The sequence below is a fragment of the Pungitius pungitius genome, chromosome 4, assembly GCF_949316345.1.
Source record: "Pungitius pungitius chromosome 4, fPunPun2.1, whole genome shotgun sequence".
NCBI classification, from domain to species: Eukaryota; Metazoa; Chordata; class Actinopteri; order Perciformes; family Gasterosteidae; genus Pungitius; species Pungitius pungitius.
The window spans coordinates 12,427,334-12,446,721 of NC_084903.1; the positions used below are offsets into that span (position 1 = coordinate 12,427,334).

The 19,388-nt window shown below is 42.5% G+C and overlaps 1 protein-coding gene across 3 annotated transcripts in view; it reads right to left on the reverse strand.

Annotated features, from left to right (window-relative positions):
* Positions 1 to 843: 843 nt before the first annotated feature.
* dennd2b (DENN domain containing 2B) overlaps positions 844 to 19,388 on the reverse strand; it is a 34,997-nt gene continuing 16,452 nt past the window's right edge. For 2 of the 3 annotated variants that reach the window (XM_037485511.2, XM_037485503.2), the window contains exons 4-21: positions 18,665 to 18,813; positions 15,533 to 15,654; positions 15,281 to 15,346; positions 14,119 to 14,337; positions 13,734 to 13,830; positions 13,532 to 13,576; positions 13,046 to 13,230; positions 12,754 to 12,863; positions 12,496 to 12,565; positions 10,861 to 10,938; positions 9,732 to 9,872; positions 9,474 to 9,622; positions 4,334 to 4,511; positions 3,361 to 3,402; positions 2,911 to 3,022; positions 2,402 to 2,641; positions 2,042 to 2,128; positions 845 to 1,723 (exon numbers count right to left, since the gene is read on the reverse strand). In XM_037485511.2, coding sequence (XP_037341408.2) covers positions 1,689 to 1,723; positions 2,042 to 2,128; positions 2,402 to 2,641; positions 2,911 to 3,022; positions 3,361 to 3,402; positions 4,334 to 4,511; positions 9,474 to 9,622; positions 9,732 to 9,872; positions 10,861 to 10,938; positions 12,496 to 12,565; positions 12,754 to 12,863; positions 13,046 to 13,230; positions 13,532 to 13,576; positions 13,734 to 13,830; positions 14,119 to 14,337; positions 15,281 to 15,346; positions 15,533 to 15,654; positions 18,665 to 18,813 — 2,125 coding nt within the window. In that variant the 3' untranslated portion in view covers positions 845 to 1,688. Of the gene's footprint in view, positions 1,724 to 2,041; positions 2,129 to 2,401; positions 2,642 to 2,910; positions 3,023 to 3,360; positions 3,403 to 4,333; positions 4,512 to 9,473; positions 9,623 to 9,731; positions 9,873 to 10,860; positions 10,939 to 12,495; positions 12,566 to 12,753; positions 12,864 to 13,045; positions 13,231 to 13,531; positions 13,577 to 13,733; positions 13,831 to 14,118; positions 14,338 to 15,280; positions 15,347 to 15,532; positions 15,655 to 18,664; positions 18,814 to 19,388 lie in introns of all 3 variants that reach the window. The other variant, XM_037485520.2, reaches the window with a different exon arrangement.

The following is a 19,388-nucleotide window of genomic DNA, read 5'->3' on the forward strand; positions in this document are numbered from 1 at the left end:
TCTGACGTTTCTCAAAGCTGCAGCGTAACAATACTTGGTGATGAGAATGGATTATTTATGAAAAGTTTTTTAAGAATGACATCCTGGAACCATGACTGCTGCAACATGATAGAAGAAGTATTCACATGTTATACATGTAAACAAGTGAAACCATTATGAGCAGTGGTGGAATGCAGCTACTTACCCAATTGTGACATATACCACTTACATTTTACTCCAGTTACCCTTTTCTGGACAGTTATGTACTACTTAGATGTATTTGTTTGTGGTAACACTGAAAATTATAAAATTATGTAATAATACAATACTGACAAAAGCCCTTCTGCTTGATGAATACCTACATTTTTGATACTAATCGATCTTTACTTTAAGTTAGCATTTTTATTCAGGACTTTTACTTGTAATAGGAGATTTGAAGAAGGTATTTATGTTTCTGACAATCATTTTAAAAAGTGCATTACAAATGGTATATGATCATTGATGCATTCGACAAAAATTAGTCTTTTGATGTATCTTGTGGTGGAGCCTCACCTGTAAATATCAGATAAATGTTGTGGAGTAAAAGTAAAAAAAAAAAAAATTAATGTAGAGAAGGTGAAATGAATGCTTCACAAAGTACTATTTAAAGCACTACTAATGTAAACTAAGACATGAATATACAGTAGGTGATCAGTTTAATGCTAAACAGAGAACATTGTTAGTTCACAACAAATGTCACCCTTTATTTGCTATAAAGGTTACTTCGTTTTTCATAAGTAGTATGAGGCCTGAACCAACAGAGGGGCTCTCGGTTAGTAGAGCTGATGACAGCACGTCAGCGACAGCCACCATGGTGATGTGCAGAGACGTAATAAGGTTGCCGGCAGCATGTGGGAGCTGGTGCCAGACTAACTGTGCCTTTTGGGATCCCACCAACCTCCCCTCATGCATAGCTTTGGGGGAAGCTGTCATTGAGATGACGGATGCAAAAGGAGAAGATTCTTCATATCATCCGGCGAACTGTAATTTAAGTATTTTGGTTATTGAAATGGACGTCTATATGCTTTGGGTCTCGTTTTGTCAGAAATAAAGGCTGATGAGTACATCTGTAAGGTTTTTATTGATAAGTGGTTTTGGCTGATATGACTGGGAAGTGTCGGTAAGAAAAAAACGTTTGACCTTTAAGCAACAGTTAACAACACAAATAATAACGTGCTTATTACAAGTAAACTCAATATAGTGCACTTTGAAGAATTTATACAATTTTTTAATAAAAGATTGCAAAGGCTCAATGATGAGTTACAATCATTTTCTTCATTGTCTTGATGCATGTACAGTTTTCAAAGCGGTTCCACACTCCTTAAACAGAGGACAAGGCTGGTGAAATATTGCGAAACTAAAACCATATGGACTGTACATCTACAACCTGTCAGGTCACATACACTCACACACCCTGATAACACTCTTCACAAGAACACCTGACATCAGTGGTTACTCTACGGCTCACTCACTGAGCTCCGTCTTACTGTCGCTATCTCATAAGGAACTATAAACATACACTGAAGAATATCACAGCCAGCTTACAGTGAAATATGTACACATTTAAAAAACAAAGGAAAGCGTTAAAAAGGTGAGAATCATCACAATGCAGCGACTTGAGACTTCAGGTCTTCTGTTTGTTGTAAGACTCAAAACATGAGGAGTTCCCCTCAGTTCTTTTTGTGGAGAAACTTCATTTTACTTCCTGAAAAAAAAAAGAAGTTTATATTAAAATATGTGAAATACATCAACATCCCATGGGTTCAATTTTATTCAAGTTATTAAACTGTATTTGGGGACCTATCAAGGCAGAGATTACATCAGGAATAACCACAAGGCATTCATCTAGAAATCTGAACATCTGCTGAAATCTGTGGAATCCAGTTAAAAATATTAAATACCATCTCCAGACATGTTTAATGACATAAATAAGAGTCTGGATTACCACACAGCATCACGCTCATGGAGAGTATATAAATAAACAAAAAGGAATGAAGCCTTGTGTGTCTGCAGCAGGACTCACCGAGGCCTTTCAGAAACTTGTTGACTCCACTTTGCTCTGTGTCTGGCAGCTCCTCCAGATACTGATCCACCCTTTGCTCAAACAATCCTGCCAATGGGACGGAGCGAGAGAAAAAAAACAAAAAGAATGAAACATCTCATATTGCAGGAAGTTACAATTACTTGGTCTGCCAAGGAGCAGCAGAGTGACGTGGTGAGAAAACGACTGGAAACACAGCGTGAACTTTTCAGCCACTAGAGATCAGTGTTACTGCAGTAGCGTCTCCTGCACACTTGTATACACTTACTGTATATACTCTCCTACTGGTATGTTTACAAGCATGGACACAAGTGACCCTCGGGGGGGGAACGCAGCGTCTACCTTTAGCCCGGTTCTTCCTCAGCTCCCGATCCTGAATGAAACCAGCAAACATCTGCGACTCCATGAAGACACCCAGGAAACGACGGATGCTTTTGGACGCCACCGATTTACGGAAGGTCTCTCTTTGGAAAATGCGCTCTCCGCGCTCGTTCTGAGGGATGAACAAGGAGTAATGTCCGATGGTCTCCAGGAAGAAGCGGATGAAAGCCTCTGACACCAGGCTGTTCAAGGAGTTGTACTCTGTAAAACAAAGGGAAAGGCATTAATGGGAAGTCTGAAACTGAAAAGTGAGATTATTTTTTCTTCTGTCTATTTCACAGCTCACAGATATTCCAAAATTGTTTTGCTGCCGTGTTTGTTGTAGAACAATTCATTTTCTGATATCTAAACTGAGCCTTAGTGACTCACTGTGACGAGTCAGACGTCAGAGTTTTACAGAGACTTGGACTTAAAGAATCTAATTAATTTAATCTGTTTTGGTAAGAAGTGATTATTTGTCTCTCATTCACCTTCGTCTGACTCACTGTCCGAGTCCTGGCTGATGATGTCATTCCTCTGCTCCAGTGCTTGCTCAAGAGCCGCCTGAAGTTTCCGTGGTAACAGCGAGGCCTCGTCGTCCATCTATAAACAACCAAAAACACTGCAGTCAGTGATAAACAACAATGTTTGGAGAATACGTTTCAAAGGCTCAGACTTCCAACAGAGAACCGCATGTTTTACAGCCTGTTTAAAGCAACACCATCTAATGTTTGATAGAGGAAAAAACCCAAAAGTTGATTTGATGAGGTACTGAAAAGCCCACTCAAACTCCTCAGAACATTCAGGATGTTTGTGGATGTATGAAAGATTCCTGTTAGGCCTTATATGTGGCAAAAGAAACAAATGGAATTTGATATCCTGTTGTCAGTAAAATGTATATAGTTTTCCTTTAAGTACTTATTTTCTTTTCACAGACTAACCTGTCGAATGAATCGGTCAGTTCCCAGGTCCACCATTAACGCCTGAGAAAAGGAAAAGAAGAGGATATTATTATTAATGTTCTGAACTAATAAAAACATTTAATTTATCTCCTCCAAGAACTGCTAATTCCACCTTTGCTCTCGGTTCAATAGAATCTATCAAATAAATAACAAAATATGTAGAAAACAAATTTATTCTTTCTTGTTTGTACAAGTAAACAGAGAATAAATGTTAACAGGTGTGTCATTGCTTGACTTTCAATATAGATATGTTCAGGTACATTAAGAAACACATATGCAGCCAATTATTTTACCAATAACCTGTTTAATAAATGCTGCAACTAACCATCATCTGTGACTCTTGTTTATTTGTATTCAAACTTTTATGGAATTGTTTTGCCCGATTTAACACCCGAATATATTCAGTTCATGGTTCCTGAAAAGCAAACAAAGCTGAATCATGTCCTTGGAATTAGTAATAAAACTGTATTTTTCATTTTTCTAATGCTACACGAATCGATGGTATAATCAATGGATTAAAGTAAGATGTATAATTGGAGAGAGGTCGACTGTATGGACTAAAATGGACAGAAAATGATCACCTCACTTCCCAAGAGCATTTCCAGGTTCACCCCAGAAGGTGATAAAAGGTCAGTGTTGTGTTTACAGCGTGATCCACTGCCCTCAAATGGCACAAAAACAACAACAAATGCACATTTCAGTTTCCCTGGTCTGAACTGTGGTTGGAAGTTACCTGGCTGGTTCCCTGATATCATAAGACTAGAGGCAGAGGAGGTCAAACACATGCAGCGATAGTCAGACAGTTTATAAGGAGGTTGCTCTGGATCTGTACTGCTCTTATTTGTCAGCGCACACAATACAATCCACTATTCAAGGAAACGGGGCTTAAGTCTTGGAAAAAAACTACACAAAAGGCCGATGGGCAGAGAAACTGCAGATGAGGTCTACTCACCTCTTCTACGGGCAACTCCTTCAGCTTTGGCAAAGAGCTGGACAGCAGCCCCACCAGGAAGGGAGTGGGACAGCAAACAATGTCCAACATGGAGCCCGGCAGCACGGGAATGAAGGTGTGTTGCCAGGAGAAAGGGTAGAGCAGCGCCACCACTGCGTGCATGCAGCTGGACAAGGTACTGTAGATGGGAGACAAAAAAAACACACACACACACAACGTTAGTCACCTGCACACTCACACAATAACAACGCCCTGCAGCGGCCACACCAGTTCAAACTAAACACGGTCAGAATGGAGCAGATGTTTCACTAGATAATGTATAACGTTTTTTTTTCCCGGACCGAAAGGGGAGTGGTGGTTTCTATGGCAACAACAATTTTACGGTAACAACAAGTACTGCCTATTGCGGCCAAAAACTTCTGTAGTTGTTTAAAATAAATACTCAAAAGGATCAAATCACACTCTCTGGTAAATTGACCTGATTATCCTTCCCTTGAAACAGTTAATATGAGACCGTTTATGTAATCTTGTTCTTCCTGCAGCTCATCTGAAGGACAGAAGTATCCACCCTTTTTCCTTTCAGAAACATTTATGAACAAATGACTGCATGTATCTATTGTGCTCCTCCCTCTCAGAGTTTAACACCATCTATTACGAACCACAGTGAAGAATGGTGAGCCCAATAAAACCCATTACCGTGACATTACTGCAGCGTCGGCAGGGCTAGCGTGACTCTGACATGTTGCCATAGTTAAGCTTGAGGCTTGTTGACGCAATACCAAAAAGCGCCACTTTGGTTTAACTCTGACAGCTGCCGCATGAAATGGAAATCACAAATAGCAGCCCGTCTTTCTCACGATCCGTCGCTTGTTGACAGTGGCTGACCCTCCTCCCCTCTGTCCTCCGCATACTGTCCAGTCCATGTACACAAAAGGGAGTGAAAATAAACTGTGCCTCCAATCATACACACACGGACACGTACACACACATACAGTGGAGCACTAAATCAGTATGGATCAAGGACCAGGCCCGGGCTCAAACGTGGTATGCACAAACACCCCACTCGGGATGCACTTTTAATGAGGGCTTTTCTCTGTGGTTGCTGTCGTCGACAGCACACGGAACATCCAAGTAAACAGAAGTTACTCCCTCACATGTGACCTCATTCACACTCAGTTTAGAGAGAACACACAGAGAACAGAGATCAGTGCTCTAATCAATGAGCTGAGATAAATGACAAAACTCCCACGAACCTTTCCTCTCCAATCAGTCAGGCTACGTGTTTGCCAGTGGCCTTTTCATCTTGACCTCCCACCGGTCAAATTGTCAATATTAAAATGTGTTTTCTTGACAGGGGTTAAATAGAATCACAACCATGATAAACCCAAAGGGTGGCGTCTTTTAAGGCCTTCTCCAGATCACTCATAGCATTAAAGCAATTGCAGCTTTCCTTTGGCCGTTTGATTTCCATTTGCCGGAGGAGGGCTTCATAATTTCTAACAGATCCCGTCTCCCGTCGGAGCCATACACAACACTGATACCAGAAGGATAGGTTACACTCATTCCCCAACCACACACTCTGGGGAGAAGATGAACTTGCAACGAAAACACTCTGCACTACTAGAGGTTGCCACTCAACTCTGGAAAGAGAGAGGAACATTCCCATTCAGACCAAAACTTCAGACCCTCAGACACCACATATGTGTTGTAACAAAAGGGCTCTGGTCTCCTTGTGCACTTTCAGGCCACAAAGAAAATAAAGCATCCAAAACGGGTTATTTTGGTGCCCCCTTGTACAAACAATAGGAAGGAAAGAGTCGTTTCGTATCTGCCATGTTTGCTATTTTTGTTCACTTTTCAGGGTGCAAAAAACTCCTGAAAGAGCACAGCTGAAGTTTGAAGTATCCGCATGTATGGACGTTTAGAGAAAAAAAAAGAAAATGTAAGATTCTTAAGATTCATTAACATTTGATGAGACAGTTATTTGATTACAAGTCCTGAGTAACCAGTTACTCAGGGGTGAGGTATATGCAAGCTGTTGTGTGTTGAGGTTGGGAAGCTAATCCTGACATATTAGCCCTCATAGGTCTGCCAGGCCCGGTTTAGTGTGCGTGGGGCTGAACTGGCAGTTGTTTCAGGAAGCAGGGGATCCAGAGGCTTAGTCTTTGAAGCCCAGAGGAGGAGGAGGGAAATTTCTGTGTCTGAGACAGAAAGAGAGAGGGAGGAAGTCAAAAGCCTCTGTCGCCACATGCTTCGTGGCCCTACTAAAGCACTGCACTGTGTCTACCGGTCTTGGCAGAGAGACTGATTCCATAGACGCAGGACAAAGAAAACTAGGCTGAACCACAGCTGTCAGACACCAGCTGTTCGCCAAAGCCCCGCAATGTTAAAGCTCAAATTAACTTCAAAATCATATAAAGAAACAGCGGGGGGAATATAGACCTATAGGATTCCTATGGCACAGGGTGCATTTTGAAGGCTCTCTCCTCCCTCAGTCCCCGAATGGTTTTCCCTCACTTCCTGTATTTAAGGATCTCCAGCAGCCGGCCCACGGTCTTCAGCTCCACAGAAGGTAACAGCGTAAGTCAACCGGCCTCCTGGTGGGAAACTCTATGCAGGTTCAGTAAGTTTGAAACACCTCTGTCGTCAGTGCAGATGTTTATGTGCAGGTGTTTGTGTATATGAGTGTCGAGGTGTAAGTAAGCGACTACGTGCTGGTGTAAACATTCATGAGAGCGACACTGATGTAAAAATCAGCCGGTCAGTCGCTGGCAGCATCCAAGAGTATCTTGGCTTCTTGAAAAACATTTCACATGTCTACAGTTTTTGGATTTCACTCTTCTCTACCTCAGAGTTAAATACCACATGGGAAACTGGGTTATGTTGTAAGAAGCGGTTTTGGTTTTTTGCCCTTTTTGCAAAGCGTTTTGAAAGTTTTTGAGAATAACCGAGGACCAAAATAAATGTCTATGTTGTTTACTCGTTGATTAAAAAAATGCCAGCAGCAGTGGCAGTGATCTGAGGATTGCAACATTGACCGAAATACTGCAGCTGCAAAACTTCTTCAGACCTCCGAATCATTTTCAGACTGCTTATTAGACAACGTTTTAGAATAGAGTTTATTTAGCTGACGCTTTTATCCAAAGCCATGTACAATAAGTGCATTTCAACCATGAAGAATTCCGACCCAGAACAACAAGAATTAAGAAAGTAAAACTTAAAAAATAAAGCCAAAATACAAAGTGCTTAAAGTAAGAGCCTTCTCAAGTGCTGGTAAAGTGCTCCACAGGGTCTCTGCATACAGCCGAGCACCTTCCTGTTCATCCCTTTTTAAACTTCCCATCACTCTTTCTCCAAAATAGACTCATACTTTAATATATTTATTCATATTTTTCTTTACTACTGCAATAAAGACCCCTAAACAGGGCAATATAATCTATTTGCAATGAAATATTTCAAAATTTGAGGTCAAAAATCATATCATATTTATTTATGATGCAGCAAAGCAGGTAAGATTCAATCACTTCAGCATTGGAGTCCTCTCTGGGAAAGTAATTTAAATCTGATATCTTTACTGTGGGAGTATTGCACCGCCATGCCTTCAGACAAATCCAGACATGCACACACAATTTGGTGACTGTCCTCCACTCTAGCCTGAAGTCTGACAGAGACTGTTTACATAAGTCTGCAGCACTGATTCAACTTTAGCATCTGCAGGCTAATCAACTCAAGCAATTACAGAGTGACCTAGCTTATGATAAATGTATCTGAGCATGCATCCAACTCGTTAACACAGGCGTTGGGTGGAAAATACATTTCTTTCATCCCGAAAAAAACAACAGACGGTTTCAGTGAACTATTTCGAGAGTTAAGGCAACGTAACAGAGAAAAGAAGCGAGGGACAGAAGAACCCACCGAAAACGGCTTTTCCTCTCGCTTCCTGCTCGCGGTGGATGTACATTTCAAGGGAAAGAAACATACATCATGGTCCGCTGGCGAGCTATTTTGGGAATGGATTATGTACCGGAGCCCCAGAGGGAGCAGCCCTTTATCATCGTAGTCATTAATGCTGCAGAGAGGCCCTGTCACAGTTTTGAACAGAAACCAAAACACAGGAGCCCTGCATGTATGCCCGCATAGTCAGACATTCTATTCCTCATAACCCTAAAACTAACCCCCATAGAAGAAGGTTTTAGGATTAGCATTCATCGTTTGAATACACTTTGTTCCAAATACAAAAGTTTCATAATGCATTGCTTTTTGAAATAGCTGTTGCACAAAGAATGTCTCTCTGTCCAGGTTTGCAGATACTGCATCGAATTCTGAATGCTCGTCGTTCAGGATATCACAGAATTGCCTGTGAGTTTACCATCACCATTTTGGGCAATATGTGGAAATAAATCACAGAGTTATTGCCTGGTTCCCACCGAAAGACTCCTTGATGTAATCACGCCTCTGTGATGAGCAACTTAGATTTTCTACGCGTACACAGAAAGCGGCGTAGCTCATAAGTAAGGAGTGAACGTGGCGCCATCAGTCAAACGGTGACAGTCCGGCCAAAGATCACAGAGGGCAGAGTCGCGCACACAGGAAGTACATTCCTTCTCCTCACAGTCACTGCCCCCACTGATGTTTGTTTAAACTGGGCTTTGATACATGGAGAGATTACTTCTCCACTCAATTATTCTCCAACTCCCCTCTCGCCTCCAATGCTGCAAAAAGTACCCATCTCTTCTCTGTAACAACGCGCAGACTGGGACACCAAGTCCCAAGAGACTCATTGCGTCTCATCAGCCCCACCCTCTTTTGCTCCGGCAGTGACTCATTGTGCGACCCACTTCACTTTTGTTTTCCTTACTATCTGACTGACCTGAAATCAAACATTTCTGCTCAGCCCAGGCTGAGAAACCCCCTTCCATATAATGCTGCCTTTATCTGTCTTTGTTTAAGATTATGGTTTTTGTTATTCTGTTGTCATCGCCAGCCTGGATAAGGGTCCTAAATGTACACGAGCTGGCAGTTTGGGAAAGTGTGGAGGATATATTTCTCATATTTTGGATAAGCTTTCTTTAACTTAAATAATATCTATGAGATGATAGAGGCTCATTGCAGGGGGATTAAGACAAGCACGGCACCTCACCTGAGTTTATCAGCCACAAAGATGACCCGGCGCTCCAGCAGCAGCGAGGCAAACACTCGTATCACCTGCCGCACACTGAGACAACTGAAAAGGCTATCGAAGTCCACATGCTCCAGTCTGGAGTCTGTGGGCCGCCTCAGCTCGATGACCTGAATGACCACAAAAAATGATGGAATTTTCTCATTTTTTTGTGACCGTTTGTGGATCTAATTAACTGAGGGGATGCATGCAGAAAGCAGTGGGAGTAGTAGCTCTAACCTCATTTCCTGCACCGGGCAGAAAGGTCTTTACTTTGATAATTTTCCCTGGTGCAGGGAAGGGGGACTCCATTAGACTCCTCATGAAGGGGTAGACGAGGGCTGCTGAGACGCCTCGACGCCTTTCTACCTCATCCAGGATCTGAACATGAGAACGCAAAGCAAGGTTACCTCGACATATTACAACTGGTTTCATAAATACACACTTTCTGGATATATGATCATATGAAAGCATGAATGAATAGCATGGCAAAAAAAGTGCAAAGTCATCAAGATTATTGACCATGTCGACCATTAATAAAAACACGTTGTCATGTGTTTGTCTGCCGGTTTTGGTCCAAGATGCTGGTGTCTGGAAAGTATATTGGAGGGTCAAAGTCTTATCAAGGTCACATGACATCACCTCTTTAGTCTTCTTCATTCCTCTGTCTGTCTGATATAGTCGGGAGTTGTGTGTGCGAAAGATAAAAACACTGCTTCTCGTCCTATATACTTTTATTTTATTTTATTCAAAATGAAAATAATTCTCGTCCACTTTTTGCCCTAAAATATCACATATCACATTATTTTGCTGTTTAATGCAAACTGCTGTGCCCGTTAATCTGCTTAACCCAACTACCAACTACAGATTTCAGATGTTTCATGTTTGGTGGGGCTTTAAAGAGCCTTTAATCAGAGCCTGGGTATGACGATTAGCACACAATGAAAAGTATATTTGCTTTAGTCTTTGAAACATACCATGGTATTTTGTTTTCATGTAATACAGTCACCACTTTGTCTAAACAGTGTGGACTTACCCCCTTTGAATTAATAAGGGATCAGATAAGCCTGGAAAAGTCAAACAGAGTGAGAGCTCAGCTCTGTGTTAGCACCACTTAGACAAAAGAAAGGAAACAATTACTCTGGGAAATCAGGAGGTAAAAAAAAGAAAGAAGGACTGAAATAAGGTTTACCAATGAACAGCCGCTTTGCACAAGGTCTGCTCAAAGTCATTTATTTCTGCAGTGAGACGGTTTAACCACAGCAACAATACCGCACACAGCCAGCGTACTGCAGCGGCCTGTATAAAGTGTGTGTGCGTGTGTGTGTGTTTGTGCACGTGTCAAATTTACAGGAAAGGATGAACTCACCGTAGAGAACAAGTCAAAACAGCCCAGTCTGCTGATGACACAGTACACCTCTGGAAGGCGAGGTCCTTTCCCAGTGGGCTGTAAGAGAAGGCGATGGACTCAGTGAGCACTGGGGATGATAGACTTGATGAAGAGACACAATCACAGGCGTCCTGTGAACTGTCTACAAACCCATTTAAAGAGACTTAAGAGGCAGATAAGGATCTCTTTGGGGGGTTATTTTTCCAGCTTTACAAAGCTCCTCGAGAGCCACACAAGACATTGTGCATCGCCTTTCATAGGCTGAATGAATCTCCCTGCAATAATACACTGAATTTGAATTGGATGGTGACATTTTAAAGAGCATCGTTTTTGTTTGTTTTTGTTTTTTTACTATGAATAAATGGCGGCACCATAATAATATAACCATCACCTGCAGACCATTATAATATCACACGTAGATCCATCGTTTAAACACTGTAGCTTAAGTCTTTGAATCTGGGCTTGTATCTGATGTGAAAGTCTTTAATGTGGATACAAACTTCCTAAACACAGGTGCTTTATCTGCTCTTGCTGATTGTATCTACCTTCCTCTGCACACTCAACACACCGTTATGTGCTTCAAGACCCCAGACACAAATGAACACAAGCACTCAACAACTACCAATCCACTTCTCCATATTAGGTATACAATTTTCTCTGGGTTTCTCCTCCGCGTTTCCAAATGGATGATTAAATCAACTATGTGGAGCTTGATTCAAGTCCTCAGGAATGCTCGCTCCCTGCCAGCGCCAAGTCAACCCGGAGAGCAGGGAAGAAAAGTAGTTACTGGAGGAGAGCAGCTCACCTCTTCCTCTCGCTTCATTAAAACCTGCTTCCATCAAAATGTATCTCAGATCAACAAGAGCCGATCCAGTTTAATAACATTTCTGTATCCCCAAAACGTCCGGCTGTTATCCCGCACACACACACACACACACACACCCAGGGATGAAAACACTCCCTGTAAACTTAGGAAAACACACACTGTCGTTTTGTAAACATACCCAGAAATACCAAAAGGCAAACACAATCACCACCACATTCACAGAATCCCACACAGTCCTACTCTCTACCCGCAAGCTGCATGGGAAGCGTAACAGAATGAAGAACATCAAAGCGCTCTGCTGCCTCATTATAAAGAAGAAATGCTCCACAATGACACGGTTAGGATTTTTCATGGTTTTTCTGTGTTTCTCCTCTCCTGAGAAACTTTCGTTAAATTTAATGAGTGAATCCTAACAAAGTTTTGATCATGAACGATTATATCTGTGTGCCCTTAATGCCTTTGACTGAATGTTTGCGTTTATAGTATTTGGTCATAATGGCAATAGTTAAATAGTATGCAGCTACTATATTTCTTTCTATGCATTTTAATTTACGTGTTTATTTCAATAAATACATTTGACAGTGTGTCTTTTCTGTCTTTCTTTTATTTCTACGTTCTATCTCCTGCTGCCACAGTGGATGGTCATGAAACACATCCCAACAAAGCATTTCATGTGTTCATATAAAAAAAGGTCTGTAAAAACAAACAGGGCTCAGCAGGGTGTGAACAGGGAGCAGAAGGGCCAGGGGGGGCAGGGGCCCCGGGGGGGGGGGGGGGGGGGGTCTTACCAGCAGGCGTCTACAGTAACCAAACCTCCTGCTGCCGTCCTCTCCAGTCAACATGAAGGAGAAAGTCTCACTGCAGCAAAAGACAAATGTGTACACATGACAATTGACACAAAGAGACAATTTGAGAAATTGAAAGTTACTTTAAGTAATTCCAGGTACAAAAAGTCCGCCACTGCTGCTTTGAATTTGAATACTTTACAATTCTACACTGAAGCTGTTTCCCTTAAATATGGCGTGAACAGAATGATGTATCCATACCTGGTGTACTCAGACACAGGACTCCAGTCCTTCGCATCTGGAAAACAAAACTGAGGTATGGCTTTGAGTCTCTGTTCGGCCTCCCTCATCTGCTTGGTGGGTCTCTCTAGCTGTGCGACGCAAGAGAAGGAAAGAAGAAGACGGGGGTTTTCGTTAGTTCATTTTCATTTAGATCATTTTTAAGAGTTCATCATCATTGTCTCAAATTTTCAAGATAATTCTATCGAGACAGTTGTGAATGTTGCTTTCTGTGTTCCTGACACACATTAGATGTGGTGCTCTGCTGATTTACCTTAGGGAACTGGTAGGTGACCTCCGGGGAGTAGGAGTTTTTGCTGGGTTTCTTTTTCAGAGAAACGACCACAAAATACTGAAAGAGTTCTCTCTCCTGCCATTCAATGAGCTGCAGCTCCAGCGTGCGGTAGCTGGGCGCCCGTCGAAGGATGGACTGCAGTTTCAGCAACCTCTGGGTGTGAGCTGAGGAGGGAAGCGAACGTCAATACATACAACACTTTGATCAAAGAAAATTCACACGAGATAGTTCAGAATGGAATTCTACTGAACAAAGGGAATTATCTTATATTGAATTAATCCTCATATTATGTAATTTACTTTTCCTCAAGAATTCCCGTCACTGAACATAGACATATGATAAATGTTTCATGGTTTTCTGGTAATCCATATATGCCAATGTTTCTGTTTCTGTGTTTTCTGTCAGGTCACACGGGGTCAACACTGTAACACCTTACCGTTGCAGAGGAATGCTGTGGTCACTCACCTTTGAACCTGTCATCAGAGTCACTCTCACTCTCACTGTTGTCATCTGGAGGCAGACATGAGACAGACAAGAAGGTTTTCTACGGGTCAGAGGGCAATTTTGCAGACCCGTGTTTATGTCACGAGTGGGACACAGCAAGAACTCCATGTGGGTGGCCGTGGCGCAAATATTTACTCACTCAGGGAATAAAGAGAGCCCTTACCTCTCAGCGATGCCGTCTCAACATTGGACATGTTCAGCTTCTTCAGCCTCTTCTTCCCTCGTTTAGTGCAGTAAATGGAGTTGATCCGCTGGACGAGCTGCAAACAGAGAAAGGAGGAATTTTTGTATATATGTATATAATTTACAGTGCTTTAAGGGTTACTAAAAACCTTCAATGCCAGTTCTTAAGAAAAATGTCCACTATGGAAACCCAAGCGCTATATTTGAGTATAAAAGTATATAAGATTGCAAGTGATTCAGAGCTGCTGTGACTTGGTCCCTACAGAAACCTAAGCTGGTCTGTGAAGCAGTAAAGCAAAGAGAACACGGCCAGAGCTCTGCAGGGCCTTAGTGTAGGTGTTTGTGTAGGATCTTGTATTGTGTACCTTGGGGATCCTCCAGTGCCTGTGTGAGGCCAAAGTATCACTAGCGCTACAGAGGCTTTCGTCCGTCAGCCGGCCACAAGGTGACGTAGATCCACCCCGCTGAGAGGGAAGCAGCATTTCATCGTGGCTGTAGCGCTTGGACAACTGTGACATGCGATGGCTCTTCCTGTCACTTGGACCAGGGAGGCGAAGGGACTGGCTACTGGGTTTGGAGGGCAACTAGTCGGAGAGGAAAGAAAAGCCAAGGGTTGGTATATCAGTTGTTCCAGCGCATTCACTCACGTTAGAACCCTAAAAAATACCCAATTTTACTATTATTGCTTTGAGCACTAAAAGCCCGGTGCCATAGAGTGCCATTAAATTCAGGTGAGGGCAGACAACTCCATAGCCAAAAATTGATGTATTTTTTATGTCGGCAGGAATTGTCCCTTAAAAATGTTCATGAAAACAAACTTGCATTTTAAGGCTATTTATTAAGGTTTCAGCTCTTGCATGTGTTAGTAGCACTGTTCAACACTCACATGCTGGATTATAAAATGCACTTCCAAGATTTACAGGATATTATGCATGTTTCACTGCTGTTTACTGCTAACTCTATTTCCACTGTAACAGAGCCGCATTAGGTTACTGTCAAAGCAAATCAAGCATTGAAAGCATTAAAACCTCAAAAGCATTCAACCAACGGAGAACAAGGTGTCTTTCATTGTGAAGCAGTCACGGGAAATGTACTGCATTTGTCTTAGAGGATAGGCTTAGAGCAACAACTCTCGTGCCAAGACATGGTTGCTTAAAGCTGATGAGTTATACATTTCGTAGGAAGCAAGGGAACGAGAAGGAGCAGCCACAGTGAGCTGCTGGATGAAGAGCTGCAGCTGATCGGCTACACACCTCGACCTCTGCAGAAAGGTCACAAACCTCGCTGCGCCCTGTTGTTGTGTGGTAGACTATTTCTGTCGTGTGCAGCTTCAAATACGATTACAGTTTCTTGTAGTGAGATGGAAGAAATCCAAATATTTTGGACAAAATGTATTGTATTGACTGAAGCATTTTGTTCATCCGTTATATTCCTGACAAAGTAGCTGCTCAAGAAGTATTCGATGGAGAATTAAATATAGTCCACAAGCCGCACTTGTTGTTGCCAGCAGTAACCATGTGTGTCTACCTTTTTTATAGGGATACAAGTGCTGCTGCGTTTAAGCGACGGATCAAAATGTGCAGATGGGCCTTTCTGTTGAGAATCACAAGGCATAAACATATCAAACCGTAGCACCACAAATGAGGTGTGAGGTTCTTTAAAAGATCTTGTCCAGGCACTGACACATAGCGAGGGGGACTCACGTTCCCACTGGAAAACACGTGGATTATGTTTACAACAGGAAAACACATCAGTGCCGTTGATCCCAACGTGACTTACCTGAGGCGGAGAGTTCGGCTTCCTATCCATGGTGGTCCACAATCTGTTGCTCTCCAGCAGACATGACTTCCGACCCAAACTCTTCCGCTTCAGGTCAACATCCTCATACGGGTTCTCCTTCTCTGTCGGGGATGAAGTAAGTATTTAGTGTAGTCCGACTATAACGTCAGAAGTGAAGCCAGCAACTGGCCGCGGACGGAGGGTTTTTTTTGACGGAAGACAGACGAGGCTGCAGGGTCAAAGAGGTGGCAACGGGGGACAGCACGAGGTGTCGGAGGGCCTCCCCCAGGGTCAGTCCGAAAGGAGATGAGTCGCAAAAGGTAGGTCAAAGGTCACTCCCGGCTTCTCAAGTGAGCTGCCTTTTTTCGACCACGGTTGCTTTTGGCAATGGGCCCCACAGGCTCCAGTGGGCCCAGCTGAAACTTCTGGAAACAACCGTGCTGGTGAGTCACTGTCCAGGCATGCCGAGTCGCTGATACTGAATTATGCTTAGAGGAGTTATATTTGATCGTTTAAATATATGATATAGAGTAGAATAACAACTGTTATGAAAAAAAGGACTGAACATTGAAAACATGCATCACCGTACGTCGAGAAACTACAATAAACACAGACTTTTCCACGACTCGGTAGATGTACCCGTGATTGTACGGGAATAAATGATAGCAGAAATTGGAAGAAAAGGAAGTGCTGCACAGCTCTCACTGATGTCACCTGGCAGTGGGCCAACTTCAATAAAGAGAAAACTTGCGTAACACCACAGTCCATGTCTATTCAGACATGTGCTCTGAGAATAGCTTTTTGGCAGGGTCTGAAAAAGGTTGTGAGAAAGTGAAGAAACCACAGTGAAGAATAAAAACAGTGCCAGATGGCGTCAAAATGCGTGAGGGAAACTTTCAAAAGAAAGAAAAGCAATGTTATCTGTCAGTAGAAAGGAAAAGATTTGGTAGCTGTGTTCCTTCTTCCTGAGTACATTAGTGGAAAACCCGATGATCTCAACATCTCAAATAGTGAATGTGTGTATTCAACACATCTACCAACAGGCAGAGCTTTGTTCAGTTATCTATTCTTGGGTGAATCATTAATTATTAACCCGTCGGAGCTAAACACTCACATCCCTGCACACATTAAATGCACACTGCTCAGGACCTTAGTGGTGTTGTGATGTTCCACACACAGTACACTAGCCTACTGGACTAACTTTCTGTGCATCATTAAAGCTGAGCAGCAGAATAAGAGGGCAAAGCGTCACGCCACGTTGTGCCGCAACTCCATTAAACGTAAGCCATACTGTAATGAGAGCCTGCTGGGAAAATGATATGTCTGCGTGGCTGCTTATGAACTGGAGGGTACTAATCTACTCCTCTGATTACAAACATCCAGATCCCTGTGTAGCACAACCCCAGACACAGGGAGTGGACACACCTCGGCTGCACACAGTGATTCTGCATGCACAATGGACTCTTTTGGGCCTTTGGGCCATTGAGCCCTTAACAGAATAAGTGTGGTTAAAGTTTTGAAAAAACATTTGGCGGCAGCACAAACCGTGCATCACGTCCATCATGGAGAGAGTCTGCTTGTGACCACGTTGGAGAAAGGTCGTAGGAGAGTGCAAACATACAACAAAGAGTCATAGGTCCAAGCATGTCTGTAAGTGTCTGAATGTAACCCCAATCAGATCTGAATCACTCACAGCCTGAACCAGACAGTTTCTCATGTGTATTCACAAGAGGACAGACGCCACTGGAGCAAACTACGTCAGCGAAGGGACACAACGATGGGACTTTGAACGAGAACCGTGACTCCACCACACAAAGAGCTGAATCACAGTGTTAGCAAAGGGTGTGATTCATCTGCCCTGTAAACAGATCACTCATTGGCACTCCACCTGTCAAAAGCACTTAAAACATTCCCCCTAATAACTTAAACCATCGTTCAATTGTAGAAACACTGTAGCGTGGCTTACAAATGACCTTCACTCTCAAACGTCTGACATCAAGCACAGGCGCCAAAAAGCCAAATGGCGTTGGTGAATGTCCGTTCAAGGAGGCTCCAATATGTCATGGGGACTTCTGGTTCTCTGTATTCTAGTTCAAGCAGAGGCAAGAAAACATTGCTCATTTACAGCTGCGACTGCTTTTCAAATGGATCAGCTGACCTGAAAACCGCTGTCCAGCGGTAGTGGCGACCACTGTTCTCCTCCATTAGGACGCCAATTTGAAAGCTTTGTTGGAAATGGCTGAAGAAATTTCAAGCTTATAAACAATATCTTTGTCAGGAACATGAAGAGTTTGGCAAAAGCTGCGTCACCAAACTGAAAACTCAACACTCACAATGCCGGATAACAAAAAAGGCTTTGTCAGGAGTCCCAAGAAAATCAGTCACGCCCTTTCACTGGAAAAAAATAAATGCTCTGGAGCATGACACTGATGAATGTTTTGAGAACAACGCTGCAACTTGTATAAATACCACGTAAGTCATTTAAAACTTGTTATAAGCCCATATTTGGTCACTGAGCATCCGTTCTGAAAAAATAGCACAGTGTGAAAACACTTTGAATCTGAAATCGCAGGTTTCATCACATGACGTTACTGACACCGACACACACCTCGAACTCATTAAGTGTGCCCTGCAGGAAATGATGAATGCCACCTGTGCATGAATGCATCCATGAGAAAAGAAAATTAGCCTATTAAACTGTGATACTTTCAAGTCAAACAGCATAATGTCAACATAATTAGCTAATGTAATACGAGGGTTTTTAAAGGAAATTGATTCAAGGTAATGAAATGTGCAATCCGTTCTAATCGATAACAAAGCCTGGACTCCTAGTAAATTGTCATCCTTCCAAAACAACAACTACGACTACTACAACTACAGCTATTCCAGCATTGATTGCCTTGATTTGTCAAATAATTGGTCCATAGAATCAGAAAAGAGTGAACAAATGTATACCTTTAAATTCAAATGTCAAGCCGAAAGTACAAAACACAAATATATTCAATTGACAGCAAGAGAACGTGCAAATATTCACATTGAAGAAGCCAAAACCAAAAAGAGATTTTTTTTTAGGTAGGACAGAAAAACAGTGACATAAAGTTCCTTTTCACTGATTTTAAATGATTTGCTTACCTACTATGTCTTCATAGGCATTCTCCTCTAAAGTGCCTTTGGAGTTGGGCCGACTCCGTGTGCCTGTGGTCAGTGTGCCGTTCTCTGTAGGTGAGGACGGATAAGAAGAAGGCAGACTACTCGTAGCATTTTCCGACTCACATGACTCCCTGGGAAGAAATGAAGAAAGCCAAAATAGACCATGACAGGGAAAGATGTTAAAGTGGACACAGACAGGAGCAAACAGACAAAGTCCAGATAGCATTAAAAATAGCCCAGATGACCAGAAAGATTGAAAACTCCAGGATCAACATCCAATATCAAGGCAGTTCCTGGTAAGTCATAAGTAAACAAACTGATATCTTATAATTTGTGAGTCTTCTCTGCACAGTATAATGTTCAAATCACATGTTGCAGCACACTGCAGAGGGACGTTGCTACATTAGTGCAGGGATCTACAGTACGGTCATGTTGCACCATCGCCAGCATTTGGCTTCCAAGCTTATTCTGAAAATTTCTAGAGCCACAGGAATGTTAAATGCATAGTCAGAATTTCATCTTAATTTCACAAAAGGACAATCTGGAGAGGCCCCACCCTCAAAAAGAGCCGGCTGAGCCTGAGGGCCTCTTTTGAGTACATTTGCAAGCGTAGAGTTATCAGCGAACGAGCAGAAAGCGCACGCTGTGATACTTCAGGTAACGTCGTATTTACAAAACCTGCAGTTCGTCTGGTGAGCGGTGCCTT